At 40.9% G+C, this 21,598-nt stretch overlaps 1 protein-coding gene across 2 annotated transcripts in view; it reads left to right on the top strand.

Annotated features, from left to right (window-relative positions):
* Positions 1–4,885: 4,885 nt before the first annotated feature.
* The window catches only part of RICTOR (RPTOR independent companion of MTOR complex 2), an 89,568-nt gene continuing 72,855 nt past the window's right edge, over positions 4,886–21,598 (top strand). Inside the window, exons 1-3 of one of the 2 annotated variants that reach the window (XM_082335698.1) lie at positions 4,886–5,190; positions 5,351–5,398; positions 21,280–21,377. In XM_082335698.1, coding sequence (XP_082191824.1) covers positions 5,142–5,190; positions 5,351–5,398; positions 21,280–21,377 — 195 coding nt within the window. In that variant the 5' untranslated portion in view covers positions 4,886–5,141. The remainder of the gene's footprint in view (positions 5,191–5,350; positions 5,399–21,279; positions 21,378–21,598) is intronic. The other variant, XM_082335699.1, reaches the window with a different exon arrangement.

Raw genomic sequence — 21,598 nt, 5'->3', positions numbered from 1 at the left:
CCCGGGCACCAGACCTCGACGGTCTTTGCTGTCACACTGACCAAACTGGACAGTTTTGGCTTAGGACCAGCACAAGGCTGTCCCAAGATGGCCCAGCATGTACTTGGAGGAGCTCCAGGTCACCAGTGCCCTCCCCAGGTGTCCCCAGGAGGCAGCTGAATTCCCAGGGGAGCAGATGTACATAAAATGCAATATCCATGCTTTCACATTGTACTTGTGTTTCAAGACCTTCCCAATATCCCAAATTCTGCTAGGTTTTCAACCAGGCTCTGGCCACATTCACACTTTCTCAGATCCTCTGGCAGGGTCCAGGGCAAAGAGATGCTGTTCCCACGAGGCAGCTGATCATATCCACAGGAGGAAGGACCTTTCCTATTCCTGCTCATTGTTGTATTACAGAGACACAGAACACAAATCGCAAGATCGGCTCATTAAAGGACTTTGGTTTAAGTAGATTAAGCTGCAGCTAGTAGGGTCACCTTTTTCCCCTCGTTTCCTTTCCTGCATCCTCTGAAGACTCAGCCTGTTTAATCTTGCAGCACAACCCTCTCCCTAGCAGATCCTAGCGCCTTCCGTTGCACACGAGGCACACAAGCCCTGAGCTGCAGCTGCATCCTCCCCCAGATTGCTCTGCATCACTGGATGGAGATGCGGCGTCCAGGCTCTTACTGCTTTACAGCCACTGTGCTGCACTTGGAGGTCTGAGAATATCAACGTGTGGCTGCCCACGGGCCAGGCATTGTGCAGGTCTGCTCTAGTACCTGGGTGCTTCTTCAGAGTGACCGCTGGCAGTACAGAGCTGCCAGTAACTCCACCTGATATTATGCATTTGTCCAGCTGCTAAAAATGTGCTCATGAGCTGGATTTGATCATCTCAAACTGTAGAATTTCTAGACCAAATGCCCACCAGCACCTGTTCTTAACCCGACTCCGAGCTGCTGCTGAGCCAGACATTTTTATTCAGATTTTTTTACATAAGAAAAACAGGGTCAGGTGATTCTTGCAATATCAAATGGACAAACCAAAATCTGGTCATCTTTGGCGCAGACCTGTGCGTCTATCTTATTTGGCCACTGATGAGCTTCTGAGATACTTCACTCAATCAGTGATGGTTTCTTTGTACCTTCCTTTTTTATACCTCTGTTGCCAATATTTCTTGGCTGCAGAAAATAAAGCTCATGTCTTACCCTTTCCTAAGCAGTTTGATGGGCTTCATGAGAAGAAAAAGCTTAAACAAATAGAGTGATTACAAAAATTCTTGCTAACAATATAGACATAGCAAAAGAAGCAATGATTTTTTTAACCTTTTCATTTCATTCACTAGATTTTCTCCTCTTCCTGTTTGTCTGACTGTCATTCAGGATTTATCATCTATTTAAAGCCAATTTTATGATAGTGCGAATTAAGGGAGAGTGTTACAAATACATTTGGATAAGATAAAATGCTCAACAACTACAAATCACTGTAGCTCAGCTGAATTCAATAGGTTAACTTCTCATCTGCATAGCTTGATTCAAGTTTATGTTTTTTCTCCTTCTATATGAAGGGTGGGCTGCAGGTGGTGTAAATTGCACATCCTTACTCATTTCCACAGAGTTTAAACAATTTAAGCCCGTTAACGGTCTGCCCCTAGCTTGTCCCTCATACCCATATTCCTTCATTTGACCCCAAACAAGTGGAAAGTTCTTCTCTTTGATCTTCATCCTAGATTTTAAATCTTGAAGATTTATAATTCACATGGGAGTATCCTCTACAGCGTATCGCAAAACCCTATTCGGCGTACAAAAAGGCTCTTGCTGGCAAAATCCCACATGTGAGGGGGCAAAAGGGACAATCTTCTGATTGGAAAAGGATGGAACAAAGCAGTTTCTTCATTAATCCTTTGCACGTACACGAGAAAATGTAGCTCTAGCTTTAGAAGCCCCTGTCCACCAGTGAACATGTAGAAATATTTTAACACAGTTTCAAGATTCAGCAGCCTCTGCAAACCTCCAGATGACACTGGAGGTGTGTTGTTATGTTCTCCTATGTCGTGCTTTGCAGGTGGGAAAGGAAGTACGCCAGCAGCTCGCAGGAAGCTCTGCCTTCACGCTGTGTCCCCGGCTTTAGGAGATTTACTTATCTTTAGAGAGAAGTTATATTCACATAAAATTCTAAACTAAGAAGTAAAATCGAACTGGTCTGATTCCCAATGTGGCCATTAAAACACCTTTTCTTTGATTTATAGTGATTTTATTTGTAGTGATTTAGACACTGAAAGACAAAAATAATAAATCGAAGAGGCTGCCTTATGCTGAATCAACTGTAATTTGTGACACAGACAAGCCATCAGGCCAGCGAAGAAGTTCATTTTCTCTTTGGTATTAATTTCCCCCCTCCAAATGGAAAAAAATAGCTTTTTCTTTTTTTTCCTCTACACGTTTCTCCCCTCCTGCATACCCAGGAGCAACAGTGGCTGATGAAAATGTGTAGAAAATTTGATAGGTAAGGAACCTTTATTATTTTTTAATTACATGTTTGTGATTCTCTCCCCACATTAATGGGAGAACAGAACATGGGAAAAGCTCCAAAAATAGATCCCAAAATGTCCTCTACTCTCACAGGGTGAGGACTCCTCATACCAGTGACAACCATGACATTTTAAGGGCCAGACTCACTTTGCAGCATGCTTTTTTTTTTTTTTTTGGTGGGGGGGAGGGACCTCCTATGTATCTAAGTGGTAGTTAAGGCTAATGTATATTTGCTATTTTCCATTTCACCATAACAAAAATTTAAAAATCTAATGATGTTCTTCCTGCCCCCCCCCCCCCCCCCCCCAGTTGTGGCAAATATTAATTATACCTCAAACTACCTTCAGTGTAGCGTTGTAGGTTATCACTTATAACTGACATTATGGCATTATTTTGTGTGTCATTATCAGAGCCAACCTCAATTTTGTCTGCATAATTCAAATATTGGGGGGGGAGGGGGGGGGGAGAAAGAGAGGACTGGAGCTCAGCAAGTTAAGTGAAATATTTTGACTATTAAAGGGTGTCTGCAGGAACAAAGCTGCAAAAGAATACTCTGGAGTTTAAACATTACTCCTTTCTTACTCTCCCTTGTTGGAAGGTGTTCTGGTTCTTTTAAAATATATTGTGTCTCTGTGACTTTGTATCTACAGGGGAAGAAATAAGTGCTGTATGGCACTAGCATTTAGCATGAGGGTCCAAAGCATTTAACATGCAGATTACAAGTTCAAAGCCAATCCAGAAGTTTAATAGTGGGCCAATGCTTAGTGGTGCTTCAAAGCTTATATGAAATTAATTAGTCCCAGCAGAATTTGTAGTAAACAGGATACAATATTACCACCACAAGCAGCAGTTAATTTGGCATTTTCAGGAAGTCAAGGGTTCCCTGGACATGAAATTTTAAAGGGCAGCCCTGAGGCATATTGACGAAACTCTGTAAGGAAGCTTGATACGCTTTGGTCCTGTGCTATGAATGGATGAGATTTTATTGTTTAGACCTTTGAATTTTGAGAACCTAGGGCTCTTCAAGAACATTACCTTCATATATAATACGCAAAAATCAAAATAGGAAAGTTTTTGAAAATGGTATTTTAAATTAACTATACTTGACATAATTCTATTAAAACAATATTCTTACATGCATGTCATGAACCGATATGCCAGAAAGTTTTTCTACTCTGGCTTTACAAATAATTATTTTTAATCTCCTAAATCACTATTGTTTTAGAAGCGCACCAATCAGTGTAAAAACTAATTTTTTGAGATGAAACTTCATGTTCACGAATACTTAATAAAACCAGATTTTTAAGAGTAATGTAGGGTCTGAATTGAAAGACCTCAAGAGAAAGGAGGGAAAACTCAGGGTGGAAAATTATTCACTACAAAACAGGAAAACAATCACCTGAGCTCATGAAGCTGTTTTTATACAGCTGGTGACTTCTACACTTCAATTTGATTATTATTTGCTGGTTTTGTTCCCGAGATTTTGCGAAGTCTGGGTGCAAGAACTTGCCTTGGCTACAGCTATCCGAAGCGTTAGGACACAACGTAAGGTGTTATCTGCTTATTTAAACTTTTGCCTAAAAAGGACAAGAGCAAGTACATATAAGTACACTGTTTCTTGTAGTGAGACTTCAAGGTTTGGGGTTTTTTTATATATATACACACACACTTATTTTATTAGGTAAGTTTAACACACATCAAGGTACGAAAGAGATCAACACTTGAGACTGCAGAGAGACCCACTGTGAGTAAATCAAGACAGCAACGAATAGATATTTTCTTCCTGTTTTTAATTACTTCACATATTAAAAAGCAGAGTGCAGAAAACATCCGGTGTACAAAGCCCGTGGTCATGCCGTATCCACGTGAATTACCATCTCATCACAAGGCAAGTGCAGCTTAAAAGAGGAAAACTAAGCGGGAAAACCTCATAAAAAACAAAACCAAAAGGAAAAGAGTAATTTCACTCGAGAGGCCAAACCCTTCAGATGTGGCGACAGAGCAGTTATGTCGCCAGTTCCCAGCAGCGTAAGCGCTTGAGGAAAAGGCGGCATTTCGCCAGGTTTTCTGGACGCCCCCTCACATGCCCCTTCGCTCCCGCCACCCTCCTTTCCCCTCAGCTTTGGCCTCTCGGGGCTGAGCTGCCGGAGGCGGCCCGGCGGCGAAGCCCGGCTGCGGACGCGGCCCTTGGGACCCCGCGGCCCCGAGGAGACCGGTGATTCTCTCTGTCACGCTTCCAGCGCCTCGGGGCGGCGCGGTGGGCGCCCGGGTGTCGAAGACCCCGCCGCCCCGAGGCGCTGGAAGCGTGACCCAGGCGTGTGCCCAGCCAGACGGAGCCCTCCTCCACCGGCCCGGGGAGGCTGAGGAGCGGCAGCCCTCACCCGCCCTCCAGTACTCCAACCCCCGCCTCGGTGCCAGCAGGCGCCGCTCCGACCCGGCAGGGACAGCGCGGCCAAACAAGAGCAGCTCAGTCTCCTCCCGCCTCGCCGCGCCTCAGCCGCCCCCGCGGCGACGGGGCGGGGGGAAGGGGAAGGGGAAAGGAGGGAGGTGCCGGCCGCGGCGGCGGCTCCGCGGGCTTCTCCTCGCGAGAGCGGGCGAGGTTTCCGGTGTTGTGACTGCGGGGCTGTAAAGATGGCGGTGAGTCTCCGCGCCCGCTCGTTGAGGCACCTCCGCATCCGAGGTAAGGGGCCCCGGGCAGGCCGCCGCGACAGCTCTCCCCCCGCCGGCTCTCGCTCCACGCCGCTGCCCAGCCGCCCCCTCCGCTCCCTTCCTCCCTTTCTCCTCCTCCGGCTCCTTCCTCCCCGCCAGCCTGACGCTCTTCTCTTCCCCTGTCCCCGCAGGTCGGAACGACAGCGGCGAGGAGAACGTCCCCCTCGATCTCAGCCGAGGTACGGGCCGGGGGTCGCCGCCTGCCCCTCCCTGCGCGCCCGCACGGAGGCGGCGGGGGGGGGGGGGTGCGGCGGGCGGCGGCGAGCGGCCTTGTGCTCCGGGGCGGCCGCGGGGGCTCGGGGGGCGGTGAGGGGGAGGCGAAGAGGGAGCGGGGTGCCGGTGCCCGCCGCCGGTGGGCTGCCTGGCGTCTTGTAGTGAGCAGAGCTGCCCGTAGGTGGAAGCCTCTCCTCAGACCCCGCCGACTGCGGGGCACCGCGGGGCCGTGCAGGGGCCACCGGGCTGGCCTGTCCCGGCCACAGGCGAGGGGAGCCCCTGCGTGTGGGCAGAGGTTCCCGGGCCGCTACTGGGGTTGTTTTCGGAGGAGGTCGTTGCTTGTAGACGGGGCTGTTTACGGCGTCGGTGGCGCAGTGGGGCTGCCCGCGCCGCGCCCCTCGGCCTCGCCGCCGGGGCTCCCTCCGGGCCTCGCTCCGCTCGGCGGGGTCGGGCCGTGCGCCGCTGGGGAGCACCTCGGCGGTGCTGCCTCCATCCCTTGTCGTGTGTCCCTGCCTGTCCTCGGCAGGCTGGCCGCGGTGCTCGCCGTGAGCCTCTGGCTGTACAACCAGAAGGCAGTCGTCTCCCGTTTACTTGTTAAATTGCTCCAAACATCCTCCACTGCTCTCAGATGTGCGCGGGGGGATAAGAGGAAGGAAGCAACAATGACATCTGCTACACACGAACTAATTTTGTCTCAGACAAATAGGAACTCGTTCCCTACCCAAATGTGTAGTTCATCTTGCCTTGCTGAAGGCTAAGGTAAGGGTCAGACTTTCCCAAAGAACCGAATAAAATGCAGAAAACAAACTGGCCCACTAGAAGCAATGATCTTCCCTGGGGCAGAAGATCTTGGTCTGGGGGAGGGAATAAAGTTAGTGCTTGTAGTGTAAGTCTTCTGCTTCAGGAGATGCAGGACTGGTGCTGTCCTGAATAGGTCCATTTTATGAGGATGTAGGCAGGGAAATGACAGAATCAATGCAGGCCAGTGCTGTTATTAAGTATTTCAGAACTAAGAGGGTGCTAGCCTTGTTTGTGCTGCTTTGGGTCCTACTTCTTCCTGGCTTTTTGTGCAGGAAGGCTCGAGGCGTGCTTTGCTGCTTGTAGAGCTGATCTACCTTTCTCTGCATGCTTTTTCTTTGCTCTTTTCTCTGCTGCTATAGTTTGAGGGTTGCCCGTGTTTTCCTAGGAAACACCATGTTGTTCTCTTACATATTTTTACCATGGCTGGTATAGTAGTGTTTTAGTCTTTGGTGCTTCTTGGTCCTCTGCCTTTTTAAAAATGATATATTATAATGTTTATGAAAGGCATTTTATATGATGGTGCATTGTGTGTGTTTGTGGATGTGTGTGAACTCTCTATGTACAAGATTAGCTTGGTTAAAGATGATAAGGTAAAGTCTCTGGTTTGCTGGTTTTTTTGTTGTTGTGGGTTGTTTTTGTGTTGTGTGTTTTTTTTTTTTTAAACTTCCGGGCCACTCAGCCCTGGCTGTAGGCCATCTTTTAAGAGGATTCTCATAAATCTTCTTTTGGGACAATAATTTTCTTAAGAAAATCAGTTTGCTGAAAGAATGATCAATTCTGGAAAAATTGTCCCCAGCACAAATATTGTTGGGCATAATGTTGGTATAGTAAGAAAAAACTCTGCAGATACAGGTTAGACTCATTGCTTTTGTCTACTTAAGGTCATATGTCATGTCTTCTGTTGATTACAAAATTGCAATTAATAATCGGGATTCAGAGTACTCAGGTTTTGGCCTTATGTTATATTACCTGCTTAGAATAGAACAGAAAAGGAAAAGGAGGACAGACTCGCCACCAGTGCAACTCCCATTGCAGTCATCTGGAAGGAATTAGCAATGGGATGAGGGAGGTTGGTTTAATTAGACTACTGAAATCAAGCTCGTAACTTCCTAAGGCCAGAAAGGACAACTGGCGTTATCAGCCAGGTTAGTGCATTTGGTATGAATTCTTGCATTGAGTCCGGTTGTGGTTGTGTATGTAACCACGATACAAATATTAAATGCTTTTGGCATAATTCATCTTTGTTTCTGACTGTTTTACAGGTATTCCAAGCTGAATTATGGAAGCTTATAAATCTCCCAAGGCTGTGGGCACTGTAAAAGGCTTGTGTAATCCATGCTTTGTTTGCTGCTAAGTTCTTTGCTCTCCTCTGTAACTGAATCACCTTATCCTGTTGGGTGACCAACACCTCTTCCTTTGTTGAACTTTCAGCTGTTGCCTTTGGATTGTGAAGGCCTAAGTAGTTTAGAACGTGCTGAGTTGAGAGCCGCATCTCACAGTGCCTTATCTGTAGTCAGGCTCCTTTAAACGTCCTTCCTTCAAGGGATACCCATTTTCTTGGATTCCTGTAGCTCTGAGCCTCCAATGGCTATTAGGAACTTCTCAGAGCTTGTTCGCTTACTGAAGCTTTGGAGAGATACAGGGGTGCCAACTGCTGATGGTCGAGTGCTGTTCATGTCTGTATGTCTTCATTTCCTCCTTTTTGAGGGTAACAGTCTTCACTTGCTGATACCGTACTCTTTAATTAGCTGAAAGGTACCTATCTTCAACATTGATACTTTCATTTATTATTAATAAACATGCATTACAAGATACTACTTTGATTTAGCAGCTTTTCTTGTATAGCCAATTCTCTGTATTTTGTAAATGTTGAGTCTTCTAGCTACAACACGAGACATATAAATAAAGTAGCTGAGAAAAATGGCTTTTTTTTTTTTCCTACCTGAGAGTGAGTTTCACAAAATTGGATAGTGTTATCTGAAAAAATACCCTGTTCCTTTTTGGCCTTCATTCTCCATCATTTCCTTCTATCATGTAGGTAAAAATAAAAGATACAGAAGTTCAGTTTAACTTCACAAGATCTGAACTGTATTGCTTTTCTTACTGTGCTTGCATCACTTTAAACCATGTTGTACTTGATTCCATGTGCCCACATGGCAAATTGTAATGCACTGCATGCAGAGCAAACATCTCAGGATGCTATTTGCAGTTTACAGCCCACAAAAATGTCGGGCATTTTTAAGGGTTATTTGCGGGATAGTCAAAGAAGGCTGGATGAATTTTGTTTCCAAATTCAGCTTGAGATTTGATGACCATGCCGTTTCCAGCTTCCTTCATCAGTAAGGAAGAAGCAGGGAGGGACGCCGCGCACCTGTCTGATACTGAGAGCTCAAGTAGGGGGGGAGGGAAAAAAAAAAAAGCCTTTTGAAGTGCTTGCAGGAAGGCAGTAGGGAACCATTGCAGAGAGAGTAGCCAATGTATACTTTCTTGGTGGCTCAAAGGCAGTTCTTCCACACTAATGGCAAGACTGTTACGGAAAGCCTTTAAGTTCTTCTCTGCATACTCTTGCAGTATATGGTCTGGCTTGAAATTATGAAGTGGGGCTCCACCGCACTGTAGAAACAGTATTTTAAAAATACCCAAATAAACAAGATGTGTGGGCACCTTGCACCCTTGCTTTCCAGTATGCCATCATTGTGATGGGTAACTACAGCAGGATGCTTGCATTAGAGCAGGTCACAGAGCAATAGCTGTTTTTTTGCTCCCTTGTTTGTGAATCTGTAACAGAAGCCATAATAGGAGCAAGAAGGTAATTAGTAACATTTTTTTTCAGTTCTTCTGAGATAAAAAGGAGCAACTTGAAAAACGGCTAGAGAGAGGTCTTACTTGTCTTGCTCTCTGAGAAACTTTCTACTGTTATTCTTGTATATTGGGGATTTTTTATCTAGGGAGACCAAAGGGGAAGTGATCAGTGATGATGGCCTGCTAACTTTTTGGGCAGCATGTAACCTTTTGGTAAGTTTTAAAAGTAAGAGAGAGGTGCTGAATATATGCACTCCAAAGTTAAGGCATACACTTAGCTTTCCTGTCTGCACTTGTGCTTTAGTTGAGTGTAGTTTTGGAATTGTATAGTGCACTGGCCTGGTTAGATTAGTAACACTCGTGTAGCTTAGGAAGCAAAGCCAAAGGTATTACTGCTTTTACAATCTTAAGATGTCTCAGAGCTACTAAAATGGTGTGTGCTTACAATATTTTCACTTTTCATTTCTTGAAAACAGGAGCAACATTTTTAAAACCTTATGACTTGCTTGCCTAGTGTTAACATCTGTAGGAGCTGGGCACTACCATGTCTTTCAAGATCTGTGTTCATATCTGTCTTTAAAGTTTTTGTGTACAGCATCTGTTTTTGCGGGGGAGGTGGGGGTGGGGGTGGAGGTTGGGGGGGGGTGTCTTTATGTTTTTGCTGCTGGGATTCAGATTGGTCAACAAATGTCAGCACTTTTCTTCTGAAGGGCAGAGAATAAAATGACTGTTCTAATATCTTCTGGTTTCTATTTATATTTGACAAAAGAGATTGTTCTCTGATTTGGATTGGTATAAATAGCTTCTTAGGTGTTTAAGCAATGCTGTGTTTCCACAACATCATAATATTCTGCCTTTTCCCCCCCTGTCATTTGAATCTTAGAAACTGTTGAAGTGCTAAAATCTCTAGTTTCTGCCGCCTTCTTCATATGAATGTTTTAGTCTTTGCATAAATGTTTTTCAGGTTTTTTTTCCTTTCCTCCCCTCCCTTCCACCCCACCCCCCTTTGAGATTAATGCAATGCTTAGTTTCAGGATTTTTTTTTTTTTTTGTCGGAGCCTATCCAATGTAGATGCTGTGTAAAGAAACACACCCCTCATCATAATTACAGTAAATAAGGAAGCTATGTCAACGATAGCCCTCCCAGAAAGAAACACATCGCTTATTTGCCCAACCTCATGATCTTCATGCATACTTTACCAATTACCTAGCAATCTCAGAAGTTTTCCCCTAATAACATAGAAGAGACGTTCAACGTCAGGTAGAGTTTTTCTTATTAAAGTGGGAAAAAGTGAAATAGTTGTAGTGAAAAACTGTTTTCCAATTGTTTATATCCATACAAACCCAAAGAGTGCAGAAAAGAACCATGTTCAAGAGGGTTACAGGATGGCTTTAGAATTGATGTTGAAATGATGGCTGACTAGTTTGGGGGAATGTACTGAAAAATCAGATAAGCTTTTTATCTTTCATGCTAATTGAGACTCCTGCCTGAGACTTTTTTTTTAAATAATAAATGACACGAGTCATCTACCTTAAAACCAGCTAGCTTCTTACAACGAAGACATAAGCATGTGACTTGAGGGTTTAATAACTACACAAAAGATTAGATAAAATAAGAGGTTTGCTCTTCATTGGAAGTGTTTTTAACTGCATGCAAGTAGGCAGATGCTTATACCATAGTGCAGGTGAATTTGCACACTGAGCAGCACTCCTGTGATGAGTTCTGACGCAGAAGGGAAGGTGCCATAACACTGCTACACAAGTGTTGGCTGATATTTCACAAATTGTTTTAACTGGAGCACTTGTAACTTTCCCTCTCATAATAAAATGTATTTTGCTTTATTCTAGTAAAAAAATCTGTAGTGTTGGTATATTAGTGTATACTTTGGAAATGATTTTTTTTTCATTTGCCAACCATCTGTTGTGGTGGTGGGAAATTTGGGTAGAATGCATCAGGAAAAAAGTAGGAGTTAGCAAAACTTCAGAGCTTCTTAATTCTTTAGTAAAGAGTGTATTCACCAGATGCATGCATCTGGTGAAGAGGAGGAACGCTGGTAAAGATGTGTAAGTGAGAAAGAAAATAGAGTAGAAAAACCAACACAAAACCCAATTAAAAAAAAACAGCCCCAAAGAACAAAAAAACCCTATTTACAGTTATATTTTCTTAGTTTTGTGACTGAATTTTACGCTTAGCACATACCTGAAAGCTCTGTAGGACTCACGTTCTTCTGCTTCTGTTATATTCATCAGAGTGTAGCAAGCTGCATCTTAATGGTGGCCTGAATAGGTTTTGGGTAACTAAATATTAGGGCAAGGTCTCTTCTCCCAAATTCTACCTGAACAGTAATATCCTTAGAATCAACATAGTTCATTAATAAATTAGCCTGAGTGATAGAGCCTTTATAAAAGTTTTCCTAAAAGGGGAGATTTTGTTTCTAAATTTACTGGTTTTGTTCTTCATTATCTAGACTTCTCTAAGCTCATTTTAGTCCAAGTGCTACTTATTGCTACAGTTTTGGCTATATCTGACCATTTATTCAGGTAGTATCTCCTGGAATATTTCAGAAAGCTACTTTATTTATTTATTTATTTATTTTGTAGAAATTAAATATGCTTAATTGTCTGAGATGTGAAATGAAAAGCACAAACATTTTTAATTCCCTTTCAGTTGGAGAAATGGGTAACATTACTAAACAAGATTAAACATTATTAAACAAAGTTAATAAAATTTCATGCTGTTTATCAGTGATACTTTGAGTATCCTTGTGAGTTTAAGACCAAAAGGATGGCAACATGGTAGAGATGAGCTAGGACAGTTACTCACCCATATTTGAAATGGCTACTGTCAGTTAGCACTTGTTCAATTAAAATGAGAGGTACATCTCTATACCCTATTTGCATAAATTTTATTCATTTTGAAATGAACTATAGCTGTTGATTTAAGACTGCAGAATGTTTAGTAGGAAATACCTGCGCATAGAGGTAGGGTATTTAAAGCAAAACAATATGGCCTTGATTTATGGGAAAAATATAATAATTATAGAAGAGTAAGAACGAATAATTTCATTAATCTCTTCGTGTAAAGATGTATGGTGAACAACACAGGGATTTTGTTTTTTTTCCAGCTGCATGAAAGATGGGTTTCCTGCTTGAAGTGTACACAGGCTATAAATAAAAATATATTTTTTTAAAAAAGGTTACTTCATAAAAATACAAGACTATGAAAAACAGCTGTTGCCTGAAAATCACTGTTTTTAAAAAAACTGATTAAATCTGTAAGTAATCTTTTTCCTTTATTACCTTCTGAGCATCAGTGAAGTCAGAATTCAGCTTTAGCAAACTCATATCTAGAGAATTTAGAATGTGTTCATCTCCTTCTTTATGCAAACCATATGTGATTCTCATGGGTAGACTTACTGGGTTTTTTTTATGAAATACAAAAAAAGAAATGGAAAAAATTTTGCTGTTTCCATGAATGTGTTTCCAGCTCAGTTTTTTAGGTTAGCCTGTTACTTGACTGGGATAGATTTTTCTAAGTTGAAATTGACCAACGAATTAGGTGTCTTCTGTGCTTAAAGAATTGTACTTAGATCTTGTTGTGAAATTTATAAATATGACGTTTCCTGTCGTTTCTCTGAAAATGACCTTTTCAGGAGAAAAAGTCTTGAACAGTCACAGCTACAGATGGGTGAGACCTGTCCTGTCCCTGGTATGAGGGACTGGAGTTACCAAGCATCATCAGTCTGTGCACTATTTTGAAATCTTCTCGTTATAGCATTTTAAGGGGGGGTAGTTACCACATCGCACATTTGCCACAGTTTAAAGGTTTCCTGCTGCAGTTAGAACTGTTTGTGAATTACTTGTAGTTTCTAGTTGTTCTAGTTCTTTATTAATGTTTGAATTTGAGGATGTTATTAATTCACTCTTCCCATGCCTTGCGAAATTGCCCTTCATGTCTTCCTTGGCAAAGTGGGTGATCCTACATCTGCTAATGTTGCTAGGCTTTTTCTTCTTACATGACACTCTAATAAACAAGGCGTTTCTGGCAACAGTGGCTACCTCCTGACAGCTGGGGGTTTATCAGTAAGGTCCATTTGACTGGACAACATTTACGGTTTTGGGTACTTGAACAAATTAAAATGGTGCACAGAAGAATCAGAATGTTAATTGGGAAAATATTCTTAGATAAGATCATATTTCTCCATTTCACAAATTTTCTTCTAATGTCAGTGATATTAACTTGCTTGTCAGTTCAATAATATTCAGAGAAATACATGATCAGAATTCTTTTGAGTAGTTTTGAAAGGAGCTTTGCCTGATACGCTCACTGAACAGTAGTTGCATGATGTAAAGCATATCTTTTGTTAAAGCAACTAAAAATTGTGACTGTCCTGAATTTTCTGTTTCTGGAATTGGTGGCAGAAAAGAAGAAAATGGGTTGGAGGAGCTGAAGAGAATTTTCTAAACCATTAAAATAAACTCGTATTCACCATTCAAATTCATAGCTGATGTTCTGGAAAGTATTAATTTGATTTGTATAGGAACATAACTAATGTTTTGTATCTGGGAAATGCTTATCTTCCAGCCTTTTGTTGGTGTTCTAGCACAAGAACAGCTGTACTGGGTCACTCCAACCTTGTGTCCTGACTTTGACAGTAGCTGATGATTGATGCAGAGGAGAGAGTAGAACAACAGGGCAAACAAACGCATAGTTGCACTGCTATGGAGTGTTCCCCAGCCTCCAGCATTTTGTACCTCTGTGTTCTTTTTGTGTTCTTTTTTCTTTTAAACATCTCAACTTTTGAAAGTTTCAGAACAAGTTCTAGAGTTTAACCGTGTATTCTGGAATAATTTATATTTCTGTTTTACTATGAAGTGGTAATGAGAGAAATTTTGCTAGGGGACTATAATCTCAGCTTGGTTTTAGTCATCATGGTATGCAGTATGTACATTGTGTATCTAATACTGTAGAAAGATGGCATTGTGTTTTTCGGGGGGGGGGGGGGGGGGGGGGGGGGAAGGGGCCAGGGAATAGGTGTGTAATATACAAAGACTGTATATACCAAGAATGATTGGTAAGATTCTTGGCATTAACATCATGTCTTCCTGGGAGTTGAGGACCTAGCTGTAAATTTAAATGAGGACTAACTCAAACATTTGTTCTCTATGAATAGACAAGTTATTTAAAGAACAACAGTTTTTTTAAACCTGTTTTGGTACCTTATGTAGTCCTAACTTTAATGTTATTTTCATAGTTGGTCTTTGAGGAAACTCAAGCAGGACAGTAGTTTGTGTACTGTTATAAAGCATTTAAAGAATAGTTTGTTTATCAAAACCTATATGTAATTAATTTTCAAATCAGCATTGTAGCTGTCCTTTGGAATGGTCCTTTGGTTTTCTCTTTCTGTGTTCAAAGTTTAAAGGTGTTTTAAGTTTGTCTCTAGCAATCCAAAATAATTTATGTGGCCAATCTTCATCTTTGTTCTGTGCTTCTGTTTAGTAGTAATAATACTGTAGCTTTAGATGCTAGAAAAGCTGTTAACGTTTCAACCGTAAAAACCTGTTTTTCAAAGTTTTAGGAGGAAAGCAATACTGTCTAAAGATTTGGCATACAGGGTCACACACTGGGAATAATTAACATAATTCCAGGGGTGAGGATGAAACGGTGGCTTTTCTACACGTATAATCTCAGTGTCTTCGTTAGAAATACTATTATAAGACAATAATTTGGAAAGTGGTCCATTTTTGAACTATCACTGCTTCAAGCTGACTGCAACACCAGAATGTGTATTTCCTGCCACCTTTATCCATACTTAGGAATATTAAAAAAGATGTGCTTAAAATATTGTAAATGAAAGGATATCTGCAAAAGAGAAATCTATACAGTCACTGTAGGCATTTGAATGTTACTTTCCTGTTTGCTTACAGAAGGACGTATGTGCAAGTCTAGATGTACAGAGCTAAATATGAAGGATGAGACTCCTAAGTGTAATCCTGATACAAGACTTTCTTCTTATCTAAGTTTCTAGCATTTCCTGGATCCTACCTTGGATATGCTGTCTTTTGCACTGCTTTCTAGTTAATAGACGTTTTTGTAAACGTGAAGGTTAATTTCTACCTGATTGATGGAGGAAGAACAGTTCTTTTACTTTCTTTGCTGACTGCCATGAAAGAGAGGAGGTGTGCTTTTTTCTGTATTACTGAGCCACTTTCATTTATTCATAGCTTTCTTAAGCAGCAAGAGTGAAAATAATTTGAGCTCTTGGGTTTTATTTTCTTTCTGTTTTCATGAACATGAGTTACTGGAACTTCTCTGTTGTATTCAAAATAAAGTGCTTTATATATGGTTCACCTATGGAAACGATAGGAATCAAACTAAATAAATCTCTAGGTATGTTCTGCAGAAATCACTGGGTTTGGTTACCTGTACTTTTCAAGGGGATGCTCTCAATTATTAAGATTTGTTATATATTGTGGGTTTTTTTAATCTAAAGTTTGTAAGAATTATTTAGCAAAACTTAAACATCGCAGTATACCAGTGCAAAGTATTTTGCACCTTACTGATTCAAGTATGATAATAGAATTTTAACAGCAATCATAGAGGATGTCTATCTGGCTTAGTATTCGGTACATTTTCCAGCATGATAGTAACTACCTAAACTTGATACTACAAACAAACAATTATTTTTATGTTTTTACCTTATGTATTGAGACATACCTTCAGTCTAAACATGTATTACCATGTTTTTGAAAATCATATGTTGAATGTAAACTGTTCATGCGCTAATGCTTTTGAATCTGGCAAAGTGGAGTTGATGTGTCAATATAAATAATTCAGGAGTGATCTCTGTGTCATGCAGTTTGCTTTTTTAATATAGCTTTCTCTTCTTCCATTGTTCTCAGAACCTGGTTGTTTTTCTTCTGTGCAGTTTCCACATTTTGAATTAGATATGAATTAAGAATACTTAATGTTATGAGAGATTACATAATTGTCCTGATTTTTTTCCAGCAAGTTAATAATGGGAGGATATGCCTTCTCATTCGTGTTTCATTTCATTATTAAAGGTGTTGATAAAATTGTTTTAGCAGTCTGATTACCTGTCATCTAGGCTTACATAGACACCTTTAAGTAACTGATTTCTAATGTTTCATTGCTTTTAATAACTGATAACTCATTACTATGTCAGTGGAAATGGAGAACAGTGCATTAATGTTTCTAGTTGGTGTGTGTTTCACTCAACTTCCTTCGCTTTGGCAGCATGTAGTTTAACAAGCCACTAAGAACAGCTTTGCAATATACAGTTGCATAGCGGTTAGGCTTTAAAAATCTCTAATAAATGTAGAGGTGGGTAGTAAGTTCACCAGGATCATCCATATATATTGAGATTCTTTCCTTCAGTAAGAGGAAGGTATCTCTTGTCTTCTTAGTCAATGATGAAATGCTTAACTGGAGTGAAGTACAACTTCCTTCTTTAAGAGAAGTCTTTAGGTTTATTTAGTCTCTTCTTTCACTTTTTGGCACTATGATTCTAGTAGGTGTGGTAGCAGCTGCTAGTGCAGTTTCTCACTGGAGAGTTTACTTACTGTACGTACGTTGGTTACTGTGTACAGCTGCTGTCCTAGCATCTACCGAGTGATGCATATAGAATATGCACTCCTCACGGTAACTCATTATGCCTGATTTCAGAGTTACTGAATTATTTGTGTGCTAAAGCCTACCATTTTTTTGTTTGCTTTTTATTCACATCTGTGTAACAGAATAGCAAACTGGCATGCTGCTAGTGTACTGAATGTGGTCAAACAATGCTGCTAAATCTGTCAGGGGAAAGGAGTCGTCACTAGTGCTAATATAGCTATTGCTGGTCCTGTTTCATCCCTGCATTAGGTGGAGCGCTAGCTGTTTTGTGTAGCTGGAGCTCTGCGGTGTTCTTTCTCTCTGGAGAATGGGATCTGTCAGAATGCATCATGATTCTCACTGGGGAAAAACAATGTCACAGTCCTGAAGGGGTGAAAAAATGAGTCAAGCCCAAAAAGGTCATGAGAGTTTAAAAACAAACAACACCACAACTTTGAAGATTTTTAATATACAGGCATCTGTGAATTACTTTAAGACATACAGAGACATGGAATTCTTGAGGCTAGGGTTTTAAAAACACCAATTTCACTCTGTGCTAAAGATTATCATTATATGTACTAGGTGTTATTCAGTGCAAAGAGTTGTGGGTGAGAAACTGTGTTTGGTGTAGCAGAAGTACACAGAACAAAGACACCTACTACTTCAAAGCGCTTGCTGTCCAAAAAAAGAAGACATATACACAGAAGATGAGACGGTAATGATCAGCAAGCTAAGCTGTTATTGCAGAACACAAGTGTGCTGGCTTGAAATTATTGTATGTATCAACAAGTTTTTAGATGAGATTTGAGGACAAGTGGCTTTGTGTACATTAATCGGGACAATTTGCCAAGTGTAAAAGTGCAGATGAAAAAAAACCCATAGTCTGACTTTTTTCTAATGAATCTCTTGTGGCAAGGGTATGTCCTGCTTCTGCCACTCTACCTGTGAATGGCTCAGTGACGCAGCCACTTCTGCGTAAATTTTTGTAAGACTTTAGTATTCAGTTTGACTCCGTAATCCAGCAGAAAGCTAACATAGCCAAAAGAATGGAAAGTATTCTGCTGAGTTAGTTAGCAGAATTATTTTAATGTGAAGTTGATGGGTACTGGAATAGAGTAAAGGATAGGGTGTATCATATAGTGGGACAGGGTAGAGGGAATGAAAGTAAGGGAAGGGGTTGTGCACCTTTAGGCAGAAGAAAGCTGTAAGATCAGCTCAGTCATTTTGCACAACTCCACCCTCAAGCACCACGGGAAAGAATGCGAAGAGATTTGGTTGTTGCTATGGGCCAGTTCAAGATGAGTCAGCATCTCTGTAATAAATGAGGTAAGTCAGGAAAGAATAGACTTTTGAGGGGTCTTAAAATTATAACAAGAGCTTCTCTTCTTTTTCTTTTTTCAGATAGAAAAGAAAGAACTTCTGAAGAGCTAAAGAGTAAGGGTTAATCAGAGCTAAGAAATCTCTGTAGCAGTGGTCTGAACAGGGCTTCTTGAAAAAAAAAGCCAACCAAACAAAAAACAAACAAAAACCAAACGGAAGTTCTTGTCAACACCAACATGACCTGTTAAGCTTGACAGTGAAATGTTAAGGCCATGATATTTCTTCTTTTAGGAGATCGGTTTTGGATTTTGTGCTGTGTTTTTTTTCCATTTCTGCGTTGATCCATTTTCTTCATTGCTGTTGTGTGAGATTTTGTGAGAGGAAGATAGGCAGTACTGGATCTGATCTTTGATTACAGGAAAGCCACATGGCATAGTTCATAGAATCCAGAATGTATTTAGCCTATTTTCAGGCCCATTTTAGTGTAAGGGACAGACTAGCAAAAGACTATATCTCCATTTGTGAAGTAACGTTATTTTGTTAAAATTCTTTTACATCTGCCACATGTGAAGTTCTGCTAGGCCTGCCTGCCTTCCCTGTTGGCTCTATTTGTAATAAAAATGAGTGATGCTTGAGTAACTAAGTAAATTTTCTACTACTTTTTAATATATGATGTATTTCCAGAAGAGGAAAAACAGGATAGCCAGTCTTTCCTTGAAGTTAATACGTTACAAATCTTTTGTTAGCTTTTTTGGAAAAGATTTTTTGCAAGAAGGTTCTTCTGAAGTTTAAAACAAGACTTTTAATTGACAAGGCTTGACCAAAAAGGCTTCTATAATCTTAGTTCTTTCTGAGGTAGTGTGCTATTAGAGGGTATTTATCTTTACTATCTTGTTTTTTTCTACAGCAGTAGTGATGTTGATATAATTGAAGTGCGAGCCAGCTAACTTGCTGTATTCATATTATCAATTCTATAGCGGAAATGTCTGTCATGTTCTCAGTTTTCTCACAGTGTTGTAGATCTTATACTGGAGTCCCCACTTTGCTTGAAATTACTTATCTGCTAGTGAAGCTTCTGGGAAATACCTGGCTGCTCTGCTAAGCACTACAAAGATGGTTTTCCTCAAACTTTTCTGTCTTTCCACAAATGAGAGTTTTTCTCAGCAGAAAGAGGACAATATGAGGAAAAGTTGCTGTAACTGCAGTTTTTCATATACATGTAGAGTAAAATGGTTTTAGTGCACATTTTAATTAGGCAGCCTCGTTATAAAGGCTTGCCATTGCTACAGAATTGTTAACATGGGAAGCAGTAGCATCATCATGTCCTGGTTTCTTCACATCCGAATTGGCTGCCTTTCTCCACAGCACGTCTTGCTCGCTTCTGAGTTAGCAGCCACTCTATCAGGTAGCTGAGCAGAAATGTTTGTTGCCAGTGATGCACAAGAGGTTGCCTGGGCTAGTCTTGCGGTCTTTCCTGTCCATATAATGAGCTTAGTTTCAGTAGAGGTTTATCTCGGGTATGTAGCCATCTGCACTTTCAAAATTAAAACTTAGAAGCATATTTCCAGTAATTTTTGAAAGTTATTGTTGCTGCTTGTTCTCCAGGGAATTGAAGTAGATCATTCTGTAGAGCTCTAAGGCTGCTCACCTGAGATCTTTCTTGTGGTGTAATGGAGTATGTTACAGGTCCAGAAGTGGTGCGAGACAGGGAAATTGCCACCCATTACACAAGGCAGGCCAAAGTGTAGGAATCAGCCAAACTGTATTTTCAAGGAAAACAAATTATGAGTAAGCTATTTTCCACTCCTGTTATGCTCCCTTGAAATTAGGGGCTCTGATCTAAACTATTTCTAGTGCGTTCTGGATATATCCTGATGAGATTGCTAGTTATGTCTGCTTTTTCAAATTTGTTGCTCTTCTAAGTTTTTAAACTACGGAAGTTGATAAAAAAAACTCATCTTGGTTTGTAGAGAGGTGGTAAAGAATGTGCTTTCTTTAAATCTCTGACACTTGATTTCCTTTGTATAACGAAAATATCCAAATATCTTTTCAGGGTGAACAGGGGAGTGAAAGACTGTGTGTGCCACAAATTCAGCTGTAGCTGTTCATACTGCAGTACGAAGCAAGTTTCTTTTACTGAAGTGTAGCATGGGGCACCACACACAAAACCCTGTCTTTGCTGCTTTCCATGTCTGGTGTTTGGACTCTTCAGGCTTTTTCTAAAGACTTCATTTTATGTAATGCAATTTTTTCTGTTTTGGTAATGTAATACTTTCTAACAGTTCACATCTCCAGCATAGCCTTGGTATTTCATTTATTTCAAACTACAATGCTGTTGATAGGGGTGGTGTAGTGCCTATGACATAGTGTCTGCTCCAAGACTGCATGAGATCCCTGCAGTCAACCCTTTGAAACCTGTCCTGCCACAATACCGCCATGTGAAGAGCTTACTGCAGTTTCCATTGCAGTAGCTCTGTGTACAGCTCTCTATGCTGAGCCCCACTCTGTGCTGCTTGTCCCACTCTGCCTCAACTCCAAACCTCGTTCCCGAAAGTGGGGCAATATTGTCTCTTCTCACAATGTTTGGTAGTCCTTTTCCATTTCCCATCAGAATGTAAGGTCATCAGTTGGTGTCCGAATCCTGGTTTGCGGGGTTTTGTTTGGGTTTTTTTTCTGTTGTTGTTGTTGGGATGGTGGACCCTTAGGAAGAAAGGAGAAGACCTTTCTAGTCCCCGTTTACCTTGTAGTTCATTTCCCATGTCACTGGAAGGTCCTAGCCCTCTAGTAAGTTTAGGGTGATTGTGGACAGAGATTAATATGGAGAGCAGAAGAGAGTCCCATCTTCACAAAATCCTACCAACGCTTTGTCTGGAGGGAAAAAAGAAGTCATGTGGTATGACAGTAACGCGCTGTCTTTTTACTTCTGTCTTTAAGTTTACTTCTTGCCTTTAAATTACAAGGGTTATTAGGGATAAAGCTGTTTAGTTGCGAGATGTTAGGACTGGAGTTTCAGATGCTAAATGGATTTCTTTGTCAATTGTAAATCTAAGCTATTGACTAAAATCTGCTTTAAAATAGGATTCTCTCTCCGCCATGGGCTTTAGCATTTATTCTAGAGAACTCAGGTATGCTTGGTTTTGGTTCTAAGCATAAATCAAATCAATGCTTCTTGAGGCAAAAATGATCTGCATCCTTAATTAAGACCAGGAGAGTACGTCTTATATTTAGGAAACTGCATATTGAATGCATGTTTAGATTTTTGGGGTTTTTTTTCAACTGTACCTGCTAATAACCTGTTTTCATTTGCAGAACCCTGTGATAATATGAGAGAGATTCTTCAAAATGTGGCCAAACTACAAGGCGTTTCAAATATGAGGAAACTAGGTCACTTGAATAATTTTACTAAGGTAAGAGCTCAAGTGGTGTCATAGAACAAGTAATCATACAGGCAAAATATTCTGTATGTACTCTATCAGACATTGGCTAGTTGGGAGGTTCATGAAACAGCATAGTAACATGGAACAGTACTTCAAATCTCTACATACTGTGGGAGGGGAAAGGACAAAATAAGGATAAGCAAATTTGTGAATGCAGGGTTATGCTAAAGTTTGTCTACATGTCCTGCTGG

The sequence above is a fragment of the Platalea leucorodia genome (genome assembly GCF_965183815.1).
Source record: "Platalea leucorodia genome assembly, chromosome: Z".
In the NCBI taxonomy this organism is placed as follows: Eukaryota; Metazoa; Chordata; class Aves; order Pelecaniformes; family Threskiornithidae; genus Platalea; species Platalea leucorodia.
Note: the sequence above shows the minus strand (reverse complement) of the source record. Positions and strands in the feature narration are given on the sequence as shown.